Genomic DNA, 18,619 nt, shown 5'->3' with positions numbered 1-18,619 from the left:
TAAATGAACTTTCTAAGTTGTGTGATTTAGAATGTGGTTCAATTTTTTCCAACTTTCACTTATTTACAAATTACAATAGATGTTCTTGTGAATGATCAGAATGATTCATCTTGTGAATAATCTCCTCTTTAGCAAAAATCTTTTATATTAAAATATACTATATAAATTGGAGAGGAAACATTCAGGTTTTTTCTCTGTTTCAGTGCAGTACTGTTGCAGATTATTCACTTGAAACAGAATTCAATCTTTTTTCTTTCCTTTTATTCCTTATTTTGAATACATTTTATTGTTTTATAACTGATGGAGAACACATACTCCTTCTACCTGGCTGGCAATATTATCTATGTTAGGACCATAATGTCTAGAAATAGAGCCTTCTGTCAAAAGAACCTCAGTAAGATCAAAGTTACATGTCTCCATATTAATCCTAGCTATTGCTCAGATAAGAGGCAGATCCTGAGCTTCAATACCTATGAGGAGGGCTTTTGTTTTCATAGTGATACTACCAGTTTCATTCAAATTTGCAAATGATTCACTGAGTACATGAGGATACTTTTTCTAATATTGTCTGCCTGCTCCAGAGTCATTTGGCTGTCAGGAAGTATTATCAGCAAAGTATTATCAGTATTATAAGCAAAGAATACATAAATATTTAAGTGTACAATAATCAAAAATCTGAATATGCACAATGGAAAGTGCAATTGTGCTTTGAAACAAGCTTACAATTATAGTCTTGCCATGAGGACTTACATCAAGTTGATGCACAGTCCTTGCATTAAGGCAGATAGGAAAATAACCCATATATTCAACTTCAAAGGCAAAAATTTCTAACATTTTTGCTGAATCTTAATATGTTGATGGCAAATTAAAAACTGATATATAATGTAGCTTACCTGATTATATTATATATAGGTAAGAAAAGGCGATATTACATGCACAACAGTGAGTAGTCAGCAAAGGAATCTAAGGACATTGCTTTGCTTGTCTGTCTGAAATGCATGAAAGTTTCCATACAAATACAGAATTGCAGTAGAGTTTTATGGGAGTTTGATTAATGTAATTTCCCATTTGTTGTGCAGGATTACAGCAGTAAATTTGAGATTTTTTCGCACCAAGTATGTTTTGACAGGTTATCCTGGAGTTATTATCTGTCACAGTACTGGATCAAATATAAATGGCAATAAGACATCTTCACTAATATGAGCAGAAATGTCATTAATACATGCACTTAACAATCCATCACAAATTGTATTAATATACTCCCACATGCAAATGTGTATTTCACTTTAGATAAAACAGTTGATCTGTGTATTATACTGTGACAGCAGAAGTGGATATAACTGTTATTTTTTAAAGTCATAAGATGCATATTTAAATACTGGAACAAAATAAATAAAAGTTTTTCTACTTTCTGCGGGAATTAGAAAATATGCATGTTTTTATGTGGTGAGAAGTAAGTTAAGAGTTCTAGCATGCATATTACTGGGCAGGATGTACATTGCAGATAGCACTCTCTTGTTCCAAAATTTATTGTTTTTCTAACAATTAATTAAGTGTGCAGTTTTGTAATTGGTTCATTCCCCAGTTTTAGTGGAAAATTGATCACTAATTTATCAATAAGGTACTATTAGAATTTTATTTCCTTTCTTCAGCGCTCCCAGTATGCTAAGATGTGAGTCAGGAAAAGAATGAATGACAGAGCTAAGGCCAGTACAAAGGAAAAATCTTACTCTTACTCAAGTACACCATGAGTTCGTCAGATTTAAAAATAAATAAATAAATAAATAAATAAAAATAAAAATAAAAAATGTAGGTTGGTACTGTTCTTTGTTAACAGTAACAGTTGGCCACCATCCAGGAATTTCTGCACCATTGTAGGAGCCGAATTAGGAGAAGTCACCATCTACTTCCTAACAGAACTATGAACCTTGGCAATCTGTCTGGTCATTATAGAAGCATTCTCAGAGAAGCAAGGGCAGGAGGAGCACAGCTTTCATTCAAAAGCAGTCAGTCATAGGTACCTAATTCACGCAGTAACACCACAATCATCTAGTTATGGATATATGCTAATATAACTGCACCCACTTCAGGAAGAAGTGTTATGCCAAGGGACCTCAGCTAGAACTCCAACTGTTGCATCAACAATCAAAAGAGTCATGAGAATATCTGAGAATAATATATGAGAACTGTATGTAGTGTTAATACAGTGATAAAACAAATTCTGCAGTGCTACTGCAAAGACTAAAAGCAATTTTATCAATCTGTGTCTGTTTATTTCAGCTTATACACGTTTGAAATTGAGCACATACTGAATGAATGCTCTAAGTGAAAAGCGATTGGTAAACTACAGATAATCTCAAAGAGAATGTTAGTAATCAGAGTTTTGAAAAATTATAAATGGGGAAGTCAGAAATAATTGGTTTTGTTTTATATGGTAGAAAGAAAATGTGTTAGCTTTCTGGTACATTAAAAGCTGTTAAAAAGATTATGCCAATCAACCATTTTCCCTTCCTGTGGGGCTCTACAAGTAAGAAATCAACTTTGCAGGAAAGAGTATCTATTTCATGGTATTGAAAGAATTTTCAAAATATAATGTCATGAATGGAGCAAACTCTGTAGGATGCCTTCTGCAGTCTCTTTAAGATGTCAAGAACTGCTAACATTAGAGCCTTACTTTAAATGATAAAGTAGTACCTGCTAAACTGACAATGTAGTTTTTGTCAAATAACCACCAAGTTTTTTGTGTTATGATTCTGCACCCATAAATAAAATTGTTTCTCTTTGCTTTAGGATAAACTAGTAATTTTCTGGAAAATAAGGTTTTCCTGAGGCGTGTACAGCAATGGGTTTAATGAAAACTATATTGTAAGTCTGTAATTTGAATTTATTTGCTTCATTCATTTGCTTTGTGCTTGAGGTAAGACGTAAAGTACTATCTCATGCAATTTTTTTCTTATTGCAGATAAAGGGACACTTACAGGTTATGGCCTTTAACACTCTGAGTTATAAACTTTCCTAACAAAAATTAAAATTCTGCATACTTTTTTTAAATGCAGGTATTAATTCATTTTTGTTTAAGCTCTTTGTCATATAGTACTGTACGACTACACAGACTTTTTAAAGGTATTTCAGGCTTGAAAATGTTAGTGATTTAATTAATTATTATTTAGGGAAAAAAAAAAAACTAGGAAATTCTTGTTTGTCAGATTATGTGGAAGGACTCAAGACTGGTATTTACAATGAGAAATACGTGTTCAAATTTTGAGCTCATCAGACAAGTACTTCTGGATGAGAACATTCTGATTTAAATTTACCATCAATTGTAAAGTTTTTACCACTTTCTGAGGAAGTTAATGAATACAGCTGTGTACTGGGAGGCTCATGCTGGTAATGTTTTTGGGGTGCTCTTTCTGATCAGTCTCACAAGAACGTGAAATAACTCTGAATGCTTTCAGCTGAAATTTCAGCTTTTTAAGCTGAAATAATGCTGAAAACTTTTAAGGCCTCTAGAATTTTAATCTCTTCACCAGTTTTCTGTTCCCCATTTTCATCCTTTCTCATCTCATGCCCAGCTTTCAAGTGAACAAAGAATTGTGGGAAGAATTGTGGGAAGAACAGAACTTTGTTGCTCAGATGTTTTAAACTATTTTTTTTTCATTAGTTTCTTACATAATACTCACGACAGCTTAAAGAGATGGCTCTCTTGTATGGAACATAGAAAATCTTCAGTAGAACCCATGAATTGTTTAATATATCCATATTCTTAAATGATTTATTTTTTTTTTTTTTTCCAGTTAAAGGAATATTCAGGCTGCTTACAGTGATCAGCCTTGAGTACAGGAAAAGAATGGTGCATAAAAGTAGTCAGCCCATTCCCTAGTTCCTCTGGATTTACTTCATAGAAGCCTTTTACCTTTGGAAAATCTAGCTGTATTAAACTGTTTGACAGACTCATCTTTCAAAATAGATTCACTATGGCCCTGTTTTCCGTGCTGTTATGAAGAGTTAAAAAAAAGAGGATGTCAGATTGATGAATTTCAAATATAATTCTGAATTGTTACTGGCTTGTATAGACGAAGATGAAAGACAAGTTAGAGAGCATATTTCAAATATTCCCAATTCTCAAAGTCAGTTTCTTTTTATTTTAATGCCTGTACCACACTCAGTCATAAGGATTATAATAGGAGTCATGCTTTTAATTATCAATAATCTTTCAGTGCTAATGACTAACCTAGTATTCATTTGTCTATACTATCTTACAAGTACGTATACACTATAAATCCATATTAGAGATCACTGCATACAATTGTTCTCTGTTCTGCAGTGGAAAAAAAAATTATTTTTAGAAAAAAATGCTTAGAGACAATCAATTGTTTTGGGAACACACTTGGTGAGGCTTAGAAGTTCTGTCTTCCAGGGAAAAGGTGTTCAATTCCTTCAAAAATTAGAACTCTATTAAATCTGGTATTTCTTCAAACCAAAATCTAAACATAGACTGTTGAAAACTGTATGAAAACTGTATGAAACCATATTTCTCACAGGACTTCAAAATTTTAATCTGCCATTTACTTGCAAATCATGCAACTCATGTTGCATGAAAGTGAATGGATGACACATTGCCAAATCTTATTCTAAAATGGCCTTCAAAGTGTGGGTGTTTTGTTTCATTTTTTCTTGTAGAATCCTTGCATTACAGTCTGTCACACTAGTGTTATTGTCTGTGATATTTAGACTCAGATCATCCTGATATTTATGTGTCATGGCATTGTTGCAAAAAGCACAATTACTTTAAATAGCAACTGCTTGCAGACAGAGCATTAGCTGAAATGTCTGAGGCACCCATCTAGCCTTTTAGCATTTAAGGCAGTTTTCATCAGCAACTATCAGCACTACTTTTCTATTGGACTATTACGATTCAGCATTATAGAATCATAGAATAGTTTGGGTTGGAAAGGACCTTTAAAGAGACATTTTCTTTCAGCAAATAGAGGTATTTTCTTTTTGAAGAAAGACTTTGAAAATGAACTCTGAGATTTTTGTCTGTAGAGGGCTATTATTATTATGAAAACCAAAGGAAGAAGTTTGTCGCATGCTACTGTTATTTCAGATTTAACATAATTCATATGCTATTCATACAACAAGGAATACACTGTATGAATCTGCCTATTATTAGTTTACGCTCTCTTCCATGAACTGCATTTTGACCTTATAATCTCAGATAGTCTGTAACAATTAGTTCATTGTTAAGATTCACCTGAAGGGACTTCTCAGTCAAACTAATACAACTTTGCACTGTAATACTATTTCTCTGCCCTTGGCTGTCAGGATTATTTGTATTTATATGTTCAGATGAAAATAACTTTTCTTCAGCTCTGTTTATGCAACCATCTGTTGTCTGTAATTTGTCAAAGTGTGAATATCCACAAAAAGACTCTGGTCGCTAGTTAAGCCCCTCGAGTTTGAAATGGTCTCAACATTCTCATTCTTCACAGAAGAGAAGGCATTTAACTTTGCATTCACTTTTGCTTTCAGAGAATGCTCAAACCTCCACAGAAAGCAAAGGTGATCTGCATGTAAGAGTTGTCAAGAAAGAAAAGATGCGTATGTTTGAGAAGCAGGATGCAAGAATGTTGTTATCACTAGTTATGTCTTCTAATTGTGTTTACTATTATGGTATTTACAAGATTTTGTAATATATTTACATGTCTTTTGACAGCTGAAGTCATGAGAACTTATATATGGCAATTAGGCAGGATCAGATAGGAAAGGTAGTAGTAAGTGGTATTCTTGTCATTATTTGTAATTTAATTTTTCTTCAAAATTTCCAGTGAGTTCTTTCATTCTTATATGACTCTTGCCATCTACAGTGACAGGCAAGAGAGCATTAGGAAATTACTGGGGAAAGCTATTTTCTTGTAGAGTCAAGATGCCAAAAAATGTCTCACTGTGTACAGGTGTATGTAGTCTGCAGAGGAATAGCTCAGCCCTTGAAAGTGGGAATTGAGTGGATAAGTAGAGGATGAAGACTATGAAGTTCACCAAAATCTTGTTGCAAAATTGGTTTGAAAATAAATTCCCTAGTCTGCATTTCTTTAGGAGAATGCCTACATTAAATGTCACTGTGCTTACCACATTCAAATTGTCAGGTTTCCAAACCACGTATACAAGTGAGGAAGTCATTCCCCTTAACAGAAGACATTTAAGTGCAGTCCATAGAGCTGAAGTAAAATACATCTAGCAGTCACCTTTTAAAAACAGATTTGTAAACATTTCATACTACATTATGGGTGATGTAAGGGTTTTGAGAACTCTTTTTCTGAAAAAAATATTAATGTATAATCTGAAAATAAACTTACTTTAAGAGCTGCAGTCCAGGATTGTAATCATATGTTTTTGAAAAATCTGGATAAAACATTTAGCAGGAACTCTGCTTTAGATAATAGTGTCTTAACATTTGATTGTCTCAATTATTTGGTTCTTTTCTCCTGGGAATGCTGGTACAAAACATTGTTCTCATCTTTCACGAAGATATATTGTTAGGAATGTTGATACTGTAAGCGTTGTGATCACTAGCAAAAATCTAGGGACAGATAAGAACACATGTTTGAAGACCTCTTGTCCCAGGAAAAAATCAAGAGACAATAAGAATAAAGAATATAATTTCATCAAAAAAATACCTCATATTCTATTCCAGAAAATCAAAATTGTATCAATCAAAAATCAGTTTTTCTTTCTAAAAAAATTGATACTTACTTTCATAATTTCCACTTTCAAATAATGCATACAGTGATCTATAGATTGTGTTTATTTTAAACAATATTTAATTTTGTGTAAGCTGTCTTCCAGGAATAGTGTTCTGTATCAGCTAGATATCACAGAAAGTATCCCAGAAAAATTGGAAAATTGATGGAGTGTATGTTTGAAAAGCTAATAAATGAAGAAAAGCAAAGGCTGATTATAAAAGAGCAGGCATATAAGTTTTCTCCCATCTTAACTGAAAAGGATAAATTTTCTACAAATTTCTGGATAAATGTTTAACATTAGATTATCACACTCCTAGTTCTGTTCTTAATACCTCCCCAGGACTGTCTCAAATGGAAACACATTAGCAAGTGTTGTTTTTGGAGAACACACAACTTTCAAAGTTTCTTCTAGTTAGTTCTGGTAAGAGTGTTAGCTGCTAAAAATATATATATATATACAATGTCTTCTTATAGGAGATAAAATAAAGCACAACTGTTCTAGATAAAATACAACTAAGTTACAGTATCTATATTAAGGTAAAGTGAAATGAGTATGCTGCAGTTGCTTTTTTTACTGCTAGGAGTCCTGCAAAGTTTATCACTGATATTCATTATATATTTAGTAATTGCTCTTTCAGCAATTTTGTTACAGACAGAACTGACATTTTTGTATAATATATCTGTCAGTGAAACACAAATATTTTTGTGTAGTCCCCATACTATTTTGTATCATCTTCTTTGAATGTATTAGACATCTTGTATTGATTTTTTTCTTAATAGCTTTCATTATAAATACTAAACATCATATTCAGTCTCAAAAAAGATTGTAAGCGTATGCTCTCTTCTGCATTACCTTAGTCAGAGTTATTTCAGCTTGTTAATACAATCTATAGTGTTTTAAAATGGAGATTTCTCTGAATGAAATGTCCTATGTCTTTTAAAATATGTTGAATGAAACCGTATCATCCGTATAAATTATCAAATCATATCTTTTAAGTTCCTACAAACATGATTTTGCTTTATGCATCATAACACTGAATTAAGAAGGAAATTGTATTTTCACAATGCACTTAATAGTTGCAGATACTTTTTTATTTATCTGTGTACTAAAATTATTTCTCAGATAAATTCAGTATTATACCGAGATATTTCTGAACATGCTAAATGTGTTTCATACAAGGGCTGCTCCAAAAATAATATCTTCTGTTTTGTTATATTGGCCCAGAGTTCCAGAGGCAGATAGTGGTGGTACGGCAATAAAGGTTGAGCCTTCTCATCTTACATTATTGTGTTGCTATGTGACAGATGGCAGCAAAGGGGCATTCTGACAAAATGGTGTCTGACATGGTTGTGCATGTGAAGCAAAGGTGTGTCATTGAATTCCTCCAAGCGAAAGAAAAAACTGCATCTAATGACATTCATCAACACTTGCTGAATGTTAACCAAACAGTGGGTGTGAGTGCAGTGAGGTAGTGAGTGCTGCATTTCAGCAGTGGCAACAGCAGCAGAGTGCCATCTTGTCTTGTGCATATTTTTACAATCACAGTATGCAGGCTTTTGTTCATCAGTGGCAAAAATGCATAGCTAATAGGAATGTGTGGAAGAGTAGTGTTTTACAGATGAGATTTTGCTCTATCAAAGAGTGTTATTGTACTCTTTGAATCTGTTGTATTTTCCATGTAAACAGAGACATTCTGTTTGGAGCAACAAACATACTAGCATCAGAGAAACACTTTATATGTTTTCAGACTGACATAAAATAGATTAAATATGACAAGTATTCAAAAACTTGTGTATCTACACTCACTAGATTAATATGTTATTAAATTATAGTATGTTAAAGAGGAGTTAATCAGGTTATGTTTTATCTATTACAAATTGTCTATTATAAATTTTATATAATTATATAACTGTAATATAAAAATTACAATTATCTATTATAAATTTATATATTTATAAATTTATTATAAATTTATTTATCACAAAATAACTATTAATTTTTCTTTAGTGTATCTATACATATTGGTGCTTTTGACCATCCACACCACACCTCTGAATATATAAATACCAGTTGTAGAAGAAGATATTAGAAGCCTCACTCTCAGAAAAGCAGTTCTTGTGGAAAATGAAATATCTTGTATTGAATCCATTGCTGTTTTTAAACATTGTAACTCCTTACATTTTGAAACCTACAAGGACTAAACACTCTGGCATGAAACAAACAGCAGTTTTACAGTATTAAGGAATTGTATGTTTTTCACTACAGGTGAAGTGTGATCAGTACTGGCCAAGCAGAGGCACAGAAACTTATGGACTCATCCAAGTGACCCTTTTAGACACGGTTGAATTGGCAACATACTGTGTTCGTACATTTGCACTTTACAAGGTATATAATTTCTTTTATTCCTTCTCCCTTTTTGCTTTCTTTTCTCTTCCTTTCCCTTCTACTCTCTTCTTCTTTTCCTTCTCTCTTTTTCCTTATTTCTCTCTATCTTCCCTCCACATACTCCCTTCCTTTCTCCTTTCTTTTTCTTCCTGCCTTCCCTCCTCTTTTTCTCCTTCTCATTATTCTCATCCCCTCCTTCTCTCTCTTTACCCCTTAGCAAAACTGAAAAATGAAACCTGCTGTCAGCATATGCTCATATTCCAGCATGGTATTTTGTAGATTAATACAGAAATGTCTTTATTCATAACTTCACTGAGTGAAATATTAACCGAAGTACTAGATCTTCTTGTGATTAATTGCTGCAGATTATGATTAAAGCTCTTACATTGTTTCAGTGATGCAATTTTGAATATAAGAAAATTTTTTTCCTCCATATAGCCTGAGTTCAGTTTCTCTCTGGTACCAAATATGATTTAAATTGCCTTCTCTGGTATGTATTCCTCTCCGAGTGTTTCACTTACTGGCCCTGATCTCACATAAAATGGCAATTTTGTCGTAACATTTTTTTTTTCTTTTCTTTTTTTTTTTTTTTTCATTTCTTAGAATGGTTCAAGTGAGAAAAGGGAAGTGAGGCAATTCCAGTTCACTGCCTGGCCTGACCATGGTGTTCCAGAACACCCAACACCATTCTTAGCTTTCCTGAGACGTGTCAAGACCTGTAACCCACCTGATGCTGGTCCGATGGTAGTGCATTGCAGGTAAGCTCAGAATGTCTTTTATGTCAAGATTATTGCTTTCTGGTTTATTGCAGATGAAAACCTTCGCTTGTAAAGACTTCTGAGTTTTTCAAAAACTCAGTTACACTGAGTTGTTACACTGAAAATAATAGAACAGAATATGGCACTGGGGTTAGGTGGGCGGAAAATATTTCCTTTGGTTTGTACAGGGGAAATTAATTTTAGAATATCTGAAGTTCTGCAGGGTGAACAGGTGACTTTAGTCTGTATCTCTATAGATACAGAAGTATCTATTTTTCAGATGACAGCAGGAAAGGAAAGAGGGTCCTGCTGGTTTAAGAGGCTGCATATTGAAGAAAACATGTTCTGAAAAATAAAACAGCTTTTGAAATTATGATTTGCATTGTGTAGGAAAGTAAATAACATAAAAATTAAGAATGTTAAACTGTAACTTTTATCAAAAATAGGTAGAAACTTTGATCTATTTTCAAGGTTAACTTCTTGAGAACTGTGAGGATATGCAGTGGCAATGGCAATAGCCATATATGGAGAGCAGTTCCTGGGAGATGATTGCTCTATGACGCTTGCAACTAGCAAAATATTTGGGACACTACAAGAGATGAATTAATAAACTTTAAAGAGAACAACATCAACTTCTCTTAAAGGTTTCTAGCAAGGAAACTGAAGACAAGGAGAAGGGGAATCTTTGGAAATATTTGACAAGAACAAACCTGCTAGAAATATGTAAGATCATACTAAGGTTAGCAGCATACCCTTACAAATGCTGATAGAAATAACCTGTCATAACCCACTCAGATTAGGACTATGTTGTAGTAATTAACAATTTATTGTGCTGTCACATTCAAAGTGAATTCATAAGATTACTGATTTTTGTAGACTTCATTTTTCCATAGAATAGTAGAATAGTTTATGTTGGAAGGAATCTTAAAGATCATAGAATCATAGAATCACAAAGGTTGGAAAAGACCTCCAAGATCATTCAGTCCAACCACCCAGCTCCCACAAATATTTCCCCTTTTTCTAAATTTTCTAAACCATGTGCCTTAGAACAGCATCTAAATGTTTCATGAACACCTCCAGGGAAAGTGACTCCAGCACCTCCCCGGGCACACTGTTCCAGCACATAACCACTCTTTTGGAGAACAATTTTTTTCCTAGTATCCAACCTGAATAAAGGCTGTTGCAACTTTGAGGTTATTCCCTTTAATCCTATCGCTAGCTACACAGGAGAAGAGGCTGACCCCCACTTTGCCTCAACCTCCTTTCAAGCAGCTCTAGAGAGCTCCCCTGAGCCTCTTCTTTTCCAGACTGAACAATTCGAGTTCCCTCAGCAGCTCCTTATAAGACTTGGTCCAGATCCCTCACCAGCTTCACTGCCTTCTCTAGACATACTTGAGGGCCTTGATGTCTTTCTTGTAGTGAGGGGCCCTAAACAACACAGTACTCAATTTGCAGCTTTACCAGCACTGAGTACAGAGGGACAACACTGTTTCTGGTACAAGCCAGAATGCCACTGACCCTCTTGTTCGCTGAGCGTGCTGCTGGCTCATGTACCACTGAATATCAACCAACACTCTCAGGTCCTTTCTTCCATGCAGTCTTCCAACTACTCTGCCACCGGCCTATGGCGTTACCTGGGGATGTTGTGGCCAAATTACAGAACCTGGCACTTGGTCTGTTGAACTTCATCCCACTGACCTCAGCCCAGCAATCTAGCCTGTCCGAATCCCTCTGTATGATCTCCCTACCCCCAGGCAGATCAATACTTCCTGCCATTGTGGTGTCATTTGCAGACTTGCTAATGGTGTACTCAACCAACTTTACCAGGTTATCACTAAAAATATGAATAGGAGTGGCTCCAGTACTGACTCCTGGGGATCACCACTCATGACCAGTCACTGATTGTATTTAATTCCATACTCCACCACTTTCTGGGCCTGGCCCTCCACTCTGTTCTTTACCTATAAAAGAGTGTACCTGTCCAAGCCAGAGGCTGCCAGCTTCTCTAGGAGAATACTGTGGGAGACAGTGTCAAAGGCTTTGCTGATTCTAGGTGGACTACATCAACAACCTTTCCCTCATTTTCTCATTAGGCTCACACGAGCCCACTGTATGGGAACTGCTAAATCATGGCCGGAACCTCTGATTGATCACCTGAGGCAAGCAATGAGTCAGCCAGAGGAGCACAGGTGAATTGCCTTCACCTGTGCTGCCGGAAGGGTTGGAGCCAGGCTCCACCCCTCCTAGACCTAGTAAGAGCTACCTACCAGTGGGGAAGGATCTCTTCTGGAGATCACTTCTGCTGGTGTTATGTGGGTGAGCCCAGGATAGGGGTAAGCCTTCTATTTATTCTCTTTTGTTATCATAGTCTACTTTGCCTAACTCTCTTGTTTATTTTGTGATTATAACATCCTAATATTCTTTGATTATACACCCACCTTTCGAGATCCAGATCTCTTTGATCACATCTCTTCCTTCTATTTCATCAATTGAACCACTCAGCTTGCCATCATCTGTTAAGCTGCTGAGGGTGCACTCAATCCCTTCAAATTATGTCACTGATAAACATGTTAAAGAGCATCAGCCCGCATCAGCCCCAAGATGGAACCGTGGGGAACACCAACCATCATGGGCCTACCCCTGGATAGGGCTGTTTACCATACTTCAAACCAATTTCCTACTCACTAAATAGTCCACCCTTTGGATCCATATCTCCCCAACTCAGAAAAAAGGATGTGATGTGGGACTATATTAAAGGCCTTCCAGAAGTCTAGATTGATTATATCAGTTGCTCTTCATCTATTGATATCATTATTCCATTAAAAAAGGCCACCAGATTGATCAGGTGCAATATACGCATGGTGAATTCATACTGGCAATTTCAGATCACATATTTGGATAGGTTGGCATAATTGCCTCAATTTCCTCTGTGCAAAAATATTCAAACTAAGTAAGTTTTTAGGAGGCATACAGCAAGACAGTTGGAAAGATTAAATGAAATATATCATTTAGTGACATTAATAAACCATTTTTTTCTCTGTTATTGGTTATTCATGGAAATTTCGGTTAAATTGGTAATTGGTTTATGATTTTATGTCTGTTGAGGAATTTTTTTCCTATTTCCTATTAATCTGTGTATGTATACACTACAAAATGCATAAGCTGGTAGTAAATTTGTCCAAGTTCTTTGCCTTATGTACGTTTTAAGACTTGATTCTAGGCATTTCATAGAACTCATCCATGCTATATCCACTAGCAACAGTTTATGAGCAGAAAAACTTATGAAAACTGATTCACTGATTCAAATTTATGTCTCCATGCTTTAAAAATTCCTATTTCATTGAGCATAGACAGCCCAAAGTTTTTGAATGTAGTAGATAATTCATCATTAATTTATTAAAGACATTCTTACAACAGAAAGGCTTGTGTACATCTCTCCAGTGAGCTCTTGTTTCTTGGGTGAAAATACTTGGTACAGGTAGGTACTATTTCAATTACAGTCTGTTCTATTTATAACGAGTGTCCCAACATTTGGCCTAACTGGGCTGCACTGAATTATCTTTGGCCATGTATAATATACATATATAAAGTTTGTGTACATAAATAACAAAATTAGTTTTTGTGAAAACATCAAGAAAATAAGAGAGAAACAAAAACATAGTGGGATATTTGACCGTGTTTTTGTGAAACCAGCTCATCAATCTGGTTCAGCGGAAGTGGTAGTAATTCTTAGTGAATTCTCAAGATTCCCATCAGGGATTTCTGATGAAATTTTACTCCTCCTTTGCTTCATCCTTGAAAATACATATGTATATACTTCCAGAAAATGATAACATAAATAGCGAGTGATTGTAAAGCAAGGGTAGTCCTTCTCTGGTAAGATAGAACTCAAAAACTTCTAACAAAGAAACGTGATCAAATTTTTGAACTGAGTATCTGATCGCTACTATATACATTCCTTTTGAAAATTTGCAGGTAATGTGTTTGTCTTGACTGAAAATGGAATCATGAACATAACAAAAAAATATGTTTTTTTCAGGAAGCTTGAAATCTGTTGTCAAATTCCTTTGTCAGTCCAGAAATCAAGTATACATACTTTTTTTCTGTTCACCGGACTGCTTTTAGCCAATATATTTAAAAGCATACATTTATTTGCCATAACTTGAATTAGCACTGTACTTCCCCTTTCCCATGTCCTGATTTCATCACATACAGTCCCGATCACACAATAATTGTGTCTTTCTGAGCTTTGAGTGTGTACCTGGGGCCAGTCTGGGCTGTTCAGTAGGGAAGGACCACCACCATGAAAGTGTGGGGTGGGGCTGCTGTAAGACAGGCTGGGCTGAGCCACATGCAGCCTACAGGCTGTGGGTTGGACTTGCTGGAAAAAGCTTTCATCTAATCACTCCCTTTGTACATAATTTAGTAAAATCACAATGCAACTGCTGCCTTGGAATGGTTTGGTCTGATTTGCAGAGCAGATCTAGAAAGAGGCTTTTCTTTAATGAAAAAAACAGTCTTAAATCCTATGAGTCTGTTTGAGAGAGCCTGTAATGTATGGTCTAATGATTGTGGAGTAAGCACGTTTCTGTTTGAAGTAGGATTAGTGAAAGCAAACAGGTGCTAATCACATCACAATAAAATAGCACTGCAGGGTGTTTGGAGTTTTATGCCTTGGTGCTTTCAAAATATCACAGTAGTAGTTCTTTCAGTAATCAAACATAAAATTTTAACATGTGAGTGCATTCCTATATGTTCGAATTTCTATAACAGCACCGAAGTTTATCTTTAAGACACCTAGCGAAGTTTTTCCATCTTTTGTTCATGCGATTATTGCAAACACACACACACACAAAAAAAAGGGATTTTTTGGAAAAACGTGACACTGTTAAGTAACTCCATGTCTGACAGTACTAACAGAATCAGCATAGTAAAGCCTGGTTAAATTTCAAGAATTAACAACATACAATATGTTGTATTTTTTAAAGTAGAATTCTTTCCTAATTTTTTTTCAATAGCACCATTTAATAGGGGAAATTCTCAGCTACAATCCAATGGTTTTCAACATGGTCTCTGCTACTAGATGTGCTTTTTTACCAGTGGAAGTGACCCACTGTTTCACAGCTTCTGTGACAGTGTTATTGCTAGGAAAATGTTGCCCTCCCAATCCATCTTTCATCAACCCAAACAGATGGATGTCAGAAGGTGTCAAATCCAGAGCATACAGCAGGTGTGGTAGTACAGTCCAGCCAAGCCTGGAGATGTACTCAAAGCTCTTCAAACTGGTGTGGGACCTGAAGTTATCTTGTTGCAAAAGAAAGGTTATTTTCTTCTTTGGCCCAATTCTGGAAAGTCAAGCCATCAGTTTAGTCAGTGTTGCAATGTAGCAGTCAGAGATGATGATTTATCCATGCCCCAGGAAACCCAGAAGAATCACCCCTTTCCTGTCCTGAAAGACAGCGCACACCACTTTACTTGCTGAGGGCTGTGTCTTGAGATAATTCACATGTTGCCACTCTATGGACTGCAATTTTCTATCAGGCTCATTGTCATGCTACCATATCTTGTCACTGGGAGCAATTTGGTCCAGGAAACTATCATCTTTAGCCTTGTATTGGTATACGGTTCATTTTTCCCTATGTGAGCACTCTTGGGACTCACCTGGTGCAAACTTTGTGATGTTCCGACATTGTCACCATTGTTTCCAACATGTTGAAATTGAAATACAACTCCATACTCAGTTCCCTGATTATAATCTGCCAGTTCATTTGAATAAGCTGATTGAGAATCTCTTCATTTGATAGCTGTGCATGGCTTTCTGGAACTTTGCTTATCTTTCACATTGCTATTGCCACTGCTGAGACGCATCACCCACCACCTCACTGTGCTCGTATTCACTGTTTTGTTTCCAGAAATGTTCAGCAAGCACTGATGAATGTGAGTGGGTATAATTTTTGTGGCAAGAAGGAATTCACTTCCACACCTTAGCTTCGTATTCACTTCCATTCTGTCAGACTGTCCCTCTGCTGCCATCTCTCAACATAATGTAATATTGGTGCAAAAGTTCAACCTCTTAATATACCCCCAGCATCTCCCTCTGACTTCACAGGCGAACGTAATAAAATAGGAGGCATTATTTTCAGAGCAGTCCTTATATAGAACATTGTAACACTGTTTTCTCTCTGGATGTTAGATGTAGGTCAGCAGATCTCTCACATTTTCTCAAAGGCTCAATTCACATATAAAAGTCAAAGGGGATAAGGCTCTTGCTAGATTTCTTTCTTTCAAGAACACAGTGAACATGCTTAATAAAAAAATAAAGCCATTGTAAACTTCAGCGCTTTTTGTATTCTAAATTTATTGGTAGTCTCTACTACTCCAGCCAATACAACATGTTCAGAAGTTCATTTTTTTTTTACTTCAATTTCTATATGCAATTTACACAAAATATGTTAAGATACAGGGTTTAATACCATGGGAGTGTAAGCGCTTTTTATGGAACTGGAACTTTTTGATATCATTTCACAGACCAAATGTTAGCAATCATTTGTCCAGGACTGTTAAGAATTTTTTTCTTTTTAAGGAGGAGGTGGAAAATAGTATGCTGCTTCCTAGGGACTGTATAGAAATCCTTCATAGGATGACAAACTGGTTGAAAGTCAGTCTTGCACAGAAAACCAGCCTCTCCTAAAGCTAAACTGAAGCAGTTCTGTAGACAGTACATTCTTCAGCTGGTAACTAGCAGAAAAAATGATTGATAAGTATTGCTGGAATCTCTGTTAAATCCAAACAGAAGAAAAACAAACAAATAAAAGCAGTGTTACTTCATGAGGGTTAAAATAGAAACTATCTACTTCTAGTCTTTTTGATTAAATCAGTCTGATGTGTATAAAGCCATCTTTCCTTGGAACATAGCCTGTGGTTCAGGGCATTATATCACTAGTGCCATGACTCAGGCTTCAATTATCTTTTGAAATCCTAAAAAGATACTATAGCTACACAGGGCAAGATATTGTTTCTGGTGAAGTCAGAAATTCATAAAGGAACATAGTAAATGCCATTACCAGATAGGATCAGTGATTTTCAAGATCAGTATCCTGTGTCTGACAATGACAAATGGCAGAACTTTAAGGTGAAAGTATAAAACACCAGTATGGAGTATATTTCAGTAAGATTTCTTCTTGGCAGCATTCAACCAGTGACTAGCTTAGCCCTGATTTGTAAGAATTTCTGTTCTTTCTCAGCTACATTTTTGAGAACAGAATTAAACTGCCTTATTTTCAACTTTTTTTTTTTTTTTTTGTCTAAATGTTATGCTCAGACAAGCTGTTTCACTCATCTGATACCTATTTACTTCTGGTTTAAACACCTGTTTCTTGATTTAACTAAATGTCTTTGGGTAAAAGGGAGAAAAAAGAGCATTTGTTAATATTGTTTCATATATTACACATCTACAGGTTTTTCTTGTGTTTGTCCTTCATGGTAAACAATCTTCACCTGTTTCAGTCTTAGTCACATGAGAGAGGAGGCAGAGGAGTCCTTGCATCCCTAATCATATTTTGCAGTCCATCTCTTCTCTCTCATGTGTCATACCATTTTCTGATAGTAACAGAAACAGAACAGCCTTACTAAGAGTAGATATTCCTCAAGTCTTTAAAAAAAGTAATAATAGTAATTGATAAAACAGCAAAAATACTTTCCAAACTATGACAGGTTTACTTGCAAAGTTGTATACTGGAGGTACTGAGAACTGACTTGATTTGAGGTAGGAAATGGTTTCTATTGAGCATGTATCCTGGAGAATGGTGACTTTTCACTCAGTGAAATAGCATTCCCTTTATGAAAATGTAATAATTTGTGTAAGCTTTTTTGAACAGAAGCAGTGCCTTTTCCATATGTTATTTCAAATTACAAGTATGTTTGTGCTTATAATTATTTCCACATATATATTACCATGTCCTACAAGGCCTGTAATTTCCTTTGACCTAAGCTGTAGTTTGATACATTATTTGATCAGCTCTTTTAGTGAGTCATTTTATCCATATGTATTTAGTTAATTGGTTGTTTTTCTCCCCGCCCATGTTTATGTGTAATATACTCTACAAAGGAAAAGGAAATCTGACTGCTTGCAGCTGAGTCTAGTAAAAGAGCAATTAGATTCTATCAGAGCCAGCAGCTGCCCATAATGTATTCTGAATAAAAATTACAAGGGAAGAAAAGAATCCAGCCATCTGCAGGAAATGTGAAAATATTTTTATAACCCAATTGCTGAATTCTGGAAAGGGGTATCTCTGAGATTTCCCAGATGTACCTACAGTATATTCCGGAATATCCATGGACACGCAGTACACTGGAATGCATTGCATCAACTTGGCTACAAGGCATGTTTGGCTAACTTTGAACAGGCTGTATTTTCATCTAAAGTAATCAGCATGAAAGCCTCTTTAAATCATCTCCCTGTGCCTCTACAAGTAAAATGCAGCTTTAAAAATCATATTGTTATATTTTAGTAGGGGCTTTCCAATCAGTATTCAGCCTTGAATAGCTGTTTTTATTCATTTTTCATATACTTGTACAGGCTCAGTTCAGAGTCTCATCACTTGTTATCAGATTTCGTCAACATCTACTTTTCCAAGTGAATCCTGAATTGCAGTGCTGAATTGTTTGTTTGTTTGTCAACTGAATTTTAAAAGTAGATGATATTTGTTCAAAGATTGTCATTGTACTATCCA

The 18,619-nt window shown here is 35.4% G+C and overlaps 1 protein-coding gene across 1 annotated transcript in view; it reads left to right on the top strand.

Moving 5' to 3' along the window:
* PTPRD (protein tyrosine phosphatase receptor type D) overlaps window positions 1–18,619 on the top strand; it is a 278,606-nt gene that overhangs the window by 228,006 nt on the left and 31,981 nt on the right. The window contains exons 23-24 of the mRNA XM_042826904.1: window positions 9,010–9,129; window positions 9,733–9,887. Of these exons, the coding sequence (XP_042682838.1) occupies window positions 9,010–9,129; window positions 9,733–9,887 (275 nt within the window). The remainder of the gene's footprint in view (window positions 1–9,009; window positions 9,130–9,732; window positions 9,888–18,619) is intronic.

This window comes from Centrocercus urophasianus, unplaced genomic scaffold, assembly GCF_019232065.1.
Source record: "Centrocercus urophasianus isolate 14NV4802_14NV808 unplaced genomic scaffold, USGS_Curo_1.0 seq_27, whole genome shotgun sequence".
Lineage (NCBI taxonomy): Eukaryota > Metazoa > Chordata > Aves > Galliformes > Phasianidae > Centrocercus > Centrocercus urophasianus.
The sequence above is the reverse complement of the archived record's forward strand: the minus strand, read 5'-3'. Positions and strand labels throughout refer to the sequence as shown.